The sequence below is a fragment of the Procambarus clarkii genome, chromosome 26 (assembly GCF_040958095.1).
Source record: "Procambarus clarkii isolate CNS0578487 chromosome 26, FALCON_Pclarkii_2.0, whole genome shotgun sequence".
Lineage (NCBI taxonomy): Eukaryota > Metazoa > Arthropoda > Malacostraca > Decapoda > Cambaridae > Procambarus > Procambarus clarkii.
In genome coordinates, this window is record NC_091175.1 from 11,380,660 (window position 1) to 11,386,659 (window position 6,000).

The 6,000-nt window shown below is 37.2% G+C and overlaps 1 protein-coding gene across 2 annotated transcripts in view; it reads right to left on the reverse strand.

Annotated features, from left to right (window-relative positions):
• LOC123756785 (adrenodoxin-like protein 1, mitochondrial) overlaps window positions 1-6,000 on the reverse strand; it is a 14,155-nt gene that overhangs the window by 5,684 nt on the left and 2,471 nt on the right. The window contains exons 3-6 of one of the 2 annotated variants that reach the window (XM_069331895.1): window positions 5,917-6,000; window positions 4,642-4,782; window positions 3,977-4,081; window positions 319-3,802 (exon numbers count right to left, since the gene is read on the reverse strand). The exon at window positions 5,917-6,000 is cut by the window's right edge and continues 23 nt beyond it. In XM_069331895.1, coding sequence (XP_069187996.1) covers window positions 3,978-4,081; window positions 4,642-4,782; window positions 5,917-6,000 — 329 coding nt within the window. In that variant the 3' untranslated portion in view covers window positions 319-3,802; window position 3,977. Of the gene's footprint in view, window positions 1-318; window positions 3,803-3,976; window positions 4,082-4,641; window positions 4,783-5,916 lie in introns of those variants that run through there. The other variant, XM_045740119.2, reaches the window with a different exon arrangement.

Below are 6,000 nucleotides of genomic sequence, written 5' to 3' on the forward strand. Positions count from 1 at the left end.
TTACTACCATGTGAGTAGAGGCATCAGATGAAAGGAAACGTTACTTAAACGCTTTTGTCCTGTTGGTTGAACTGAACCTGTGACCTTACAAATGTGGTCTAATTGACCACTACACCACAGGACCCACTGTATACAGACTTCAATACAGGTACTGTATTTGGAAATGTGATGCTTGGCAACAGTAGTGTTTTGAAAATATTGTACAGTAATTTATTGGTACAAGTTTAGGTAAATAATGAATAGAACTATCTTCACATTAAAACCCTCAAGTAAACCCTTAATGTACCATTAAGTGGTACATTAAGCAATGAATTTCAATTTCATACTCAAATTTATTTTTTCACATATTACATTGAATGTATGCATGTATAAATATACACTCAAGATACTGTACATTAATAGCCAAAGAAAAGACAAGTTGCAGGCATTTACTGAGGATGAGGGTGACTCACTCCTGCATTTACACACAAACGTTCTGTACAGTGAACTTAAATATACATGTACTGTATATGGAAATACATACATTAACTCGTCCACATGCATATCATATTTAAACTCACAGTAAAGCATCATTAAGTACTATTACTGCATTACAAAAAGTCTATTATTAAATATTGTAGGTAGGCACCTGAGTCCTATAAATTATTCTTAGGTAGGCACATTACTTCTCAAAACTGAGATTCTGTATACAATATATACAGTCCTAAATTTACAATTACACAAATACAAAATGAAATATAGGTACTAACCAGAAAGCCACTGTATTATATATACAATTCAGTAGTGACTACAGGGTGTTCCCACACCTTTGCCTTGTATACATTATCACTGAACAGGCAAGTGCAACCTAAGTCTTGCTACTTGAGAAAGCAAGCATTACTGTTTAATTAAATAAATGCTTTATTTATCTTTAATGGAGTCACAGTTTAAAAATAAATAATACAGACTGTTGGAGTTACTGTATTGTCAAATGACACTTTTAGGTAGTTCTGAGAGCCAATACCATCTTGCCAGGCATCAAAGACTAATTCACACGCTACTAGGAGCAGTGACCAGAATCCTACCCGCTCAGAAGAAGCATGGGAGATGAAGGTGTTATAATACCACACACACTGAGGGAAAACTCTACCAAAAAGCTTCAAGAGTGTCACAAAACTCTCAACAATCTTAGAGAAATATTTGGTGTGATAGAATACCAAACAAAACTTAAAACTATGCTACACTACACTTGTTTAAAACTTAAAACTATTCCAAAACACCAAACAATGATCTAACCCCCCTTTCCTTTTCCCAACACAATGATGGCAGCACTAATCAACCAGAAATTCTGGTAGTTCCCCGTCTCCCACGAGTTCTTCACTCTTGCATGGTATCACCCCACTGTCTCACCTATTGTCTCCTAAGGCCTCTATTTGATAAGTGACTGGTTTCTCAGCTTATGATCTATTGTTAGATTAAATGCTTTATAGTGTTCTTTGTGAGTATTTGCCCATCACATTGCATGTCGTGTTTTTTGTCAGCTTTGATTGTTTTCAAAGATGGTCTCTTCAGCTTCAACCTATCTTGGTGGAATGGCTTGCAGAAAGTATTCCCTCCCTGTGGTTATATGAGAAGGCTCCGAACTGTGAGGCAGTATAGAAGCCTTTCTCCTGGATTAGTCCCATTGAGATTTCCACACAATGTCTTCTGATTTATGTTTTTTCTGTGCTTCCAGGTTTGAAACTTTTGTTGTTCTCAGTTCTCTAGACTTCTTTGTGACAGCTATACCCATAATTCTCAGTTCTTCTCACTCATTGCCCCCCCCCCCCAATAGTTTTTCCCAAGGATTCCCTTCTCCATTATGATTGGCAACTAATACTCTGCTGATCATTCAAACACAAAAGATGAGTCCATCAAAGCCACGAAGTCCTGATCTTAAGAACTGAAACAAATCTGCACACAATGCAGTGGGCAAAAGATGGATGTTCAGAGACCTTCGCACACAGGATGCCTCCGAAGATCCAAACAGAACCTGGAAGCAAACGTAAGGCAGAGCAACCAATGAATCGGTCTCAAACATAGGAGGGTGCAACACATCCTCCACATTGAGGGAATAACCTTCCTCATTAGGAACTAAAGATCAATCAGGATTGAAGGACACTTAAGGACCCTCCTTGGTCCCCACCCTTTCTGCCCTTGAAGCCCCAGGAAATGAAGAATCTGAGGCAGCGCCATGTTCCATGCCAAACACTGAGGAGGGAAAAGGCTCTCTCCAAAGGGAAGAATCCACCTTGATAACACCCCTGATAAATAGAAGGTATGTGATCCTTGGAAGGAAGTGCTGGCTCAACTGCCTCTGCCTCTAACATGGAAGGGGCAACCACTAGAGAAGGCTCACCTCACAAAGAGAAACATCAACCTCAGTCTCCAAAACCTTCAGATGCTTCAGAACTTGGAGAGAGGGGACCCAGAGAAAGTGACAAAGAGGCAAACTTAGAACAGGTAGAAAGCACAACTGCTCTAACTCTGGATCATAAAAATAACTAAGGGGCTGACTCCAGGGAAGCCACACCAACACCAAGCCATGAACAATGTATACAGGTAAAGCTTGTTCATAAAATACCAGCTGCTTGACAAGCCAAGTCACTAGACTCAGCCAAACTAGACATTGAATGATGACACATCACAAGCCTGAGGATGGAAGATATCTTACCCACCCAGCAAGTGGCATGGTGGAGGCAAAAAGGATGGCCATTGGAATGCAATAAGATCTTCCAATAAGACTGACAAACATCATTCAAATGCTAACAGGCATAGGCATAGAGGCTCCTCACCACGAATAAAACTACTAGCACTGAGAAGGGCATAAGTGGCATGCCATAAAACAAGCATACAAAAACCTGTACTACCCTTCAAGAAAGAAAACACCAAACTTCAGAGCCTCACAGAGGAGTCAAACACCAGTGCACTATTCTTGATGAGGTTCCCTCCACAGGAATATGGCCTTTTAGGGCCAGCCACCTCAACCCACTAGAGAAGACAATCCTGTAAGGGCTGGTGCAATACTTGCAAGCACCTAAACAAGTTGACTACATGCATGCAACTTGAGGCAAACTGCTTCTCAGAGTCCACACAAGAAATGAGGTACATAAACAAATACTTAAAGATGGAATGCGGACATAAACAAATGAGCCCAAAGAGGACAGAGTCCATAGGATGGCCGTCAATCATCTGAAAAACCAGGACTCAAAGGGTGTGGTGGACATGACGAGTAGGAGCAATGTTATATAGTCGCACTAGACTTAAAGACAAATGTCTTAGCTGGGCTGAGCTGAGCCAAGGGGGTGCTGGTGGCAGCACCTGGTGGGTGCTGCCATGCAAGTGGTGGAAAGCTGCTACTAGATGGTGAACTGCATAACTATCATTTGGATCTTTTTCATTTTAGTATTTTGTTTACCTTGGTGTTATTTGTTTTGTTTTGCTCTATCTTTGTGGTGGTCTTTCTGGATCTGAGTGATCTAGTATCCTCAGCTCCCTGTGCCTCTATAAAGGGGGAACCAAGGTTTTGGCCTTTTTTTAATTAAAACAATTGCTTTGCATATTAACTACTGAACTGGTACTATTAAAAGAACAATAGAATAACAGATGATCTGCTGCAAATGTGTGTGTGTGTTGTAATTCTGCCTTCACAGCAGTTCCCATTGGAATTCAAATTTTTATCAGAAATATAATTAATTCAGAGCAGAAATTTAGTACTGTAGTCAGGTGTTATCTGTTATTTAGAGGGATCTGCCATATGAAGCTCCAGATATTGGAAGTTACACTTGTAATTATGAAAACCTTTTCATTGTGTTATTACTTAAAAATAAAGAACAAAATCTGCACAAGGTTCATACTATTACATTGTCAAATATATTTTCTTTTTGTCTATTAATTTAACTGCATACTGTATCGAGTTAAATTTATTCCTATTTTTTAACATCATGGCTTCAATTACCTTAATGTGGTTTGGGAACATGTCCATCCACATAAAAGTTGCGTGTAGCTTTAGGCAATTCAAGTGTCATACCATCAAGCTCTTTGGTTAGAATAATTTGGCATCCTGAAATGTACAAAATCCAAATATTAATACTATTATGTAATTATAATATATCCTAAGATGATAAATGATCAGTCAAGACTAATTTATAAATATTTATAAATGAAAATACATGTTCATCTTCACTGGTCATGTTGTTCCTCTCTCAAGAGTGGTTACTGATGAGTAAAAGCAAGGCAACATTATCCTGACCCTGCAGGAGGCAGGGCAAGAGCAGTCAATGAAGACCTAACCAAAAAATAACTACACGAGGATTAGATAAGTGTTCATTGTAGCTCATCAAAAAGAGGCACTATTGGCTCCTATGCCAGGTATTGCTAAACATACAACCAATATTACGAATACAGTACAGTATTCTAAAAAAGAAAGAAAATCAGATTATGGCCATTTGAACATGTATTTATCAAAAAGGCATAATGTACCCAGACATATACATAGCATAAATATTTTATAATACTGTATTGTATCAAGTCCAAATTTAGTGTACAAAATGACCATAAAAGATGAAGCATTATACTGCTTGTGAACAGAATATTTATCAACTGAATAGCTATTTTTCTTACCAAGTCTAGAATTGTCCTTCAAAAAGACAGCCATGTCGAGCATATCCTCCTCTTCTTCCAGTGGGTCGGGCAACTTTTCATAGTGTTGATCATCTACATACACATGACATGTACTACATGCTAAAGATGCTTCACAAGCACCTGTTCAAAAATATAAATAATGTACACAAATTACTGCTTGTGCATTTGTATAAAATTTACATCATTATTTGTTTTATGGTTAGAAATAATTTTGAGAAAATCAGTAGGAGCCATGAGGATTTGAATCTATACACTGGGTACTTCCCTGGCAAACACTCTAGACCACTACACCTAGAATAACTAGACTACAAGCCAGAGTGAATGGGGGACATTGTGTGAAACCCTGATTAGGCTTCAGTGGAAACCCTCGTGGATTCAGTTCAATCCCAGATTGCAATGCTTTTGACCATGTTGTGGTGTGGTGGTCTAAAGTGTTTGCCTGAGAGTACCCAGAGCACAGGTTCAAATCCTCCGCATGGCTCTGACCCATTTTCTCATTGATACATCAAGTTTACATCAAGATCATAATAATTCTGTAAGTTTTCTTAATTCGAGCATTTCTAAGCACAATGCTTGTAAACACTTCTTAATTTGAAAATATACAGAGGACCATACATCAGGGTTAAATCCCTGACAATTAGTACAACAAAACAAATTATATCTTTATGAGTCTACAAAGTCTCTTAAATTTCAAAAAGCTGAAAACAAAATGTACTATCGATCTAAACTATACAAGAAACTTGTAAGATTTAATAAGAAATGAAGGGTGCCAGTAGACACCTCGATTAAAAGGTGATTTGTTTCTTTAATAATACAGTATATATTTTTCTTACCAATTCACAGGCAATTTTACAAAAATATGTGCCCCCAGGTAAGATCCATCACCACAGTGCTTTTGAGTTTTTATCATTTTAGGTTGTTATCTTAGGTGGCTACTAATTACCACATACAAATTTACCCAAGACTTAACTCTGACAATAGTCAAAATAAGATAAGCATTTCAATTCAGAGAAATAATTTGCAGAAGAAAATACAGTATTTACAACATATTTTAGGACTAAGAATTTTTTATTACTAATTTATTTATTTTAATCAGTCTTTATGACATTGCATAAAAACAATAAATTTATCACCAACAAATCTTGCAAAGTTTCATAAATTTTCATAAGTATTATTTCCTCATATAAAATAGTATTTAGAGTGAAAATAGAAATTAAAAGTAAAAAAATAGTGAAAATAAATACCAATGCTCACCTTCTAAATCTACTTCATAGCGGTGTGCGAGATATAAAACATTATCACCAATCTTTCCTCTTACAGGAATTTTTTTGCCATTTC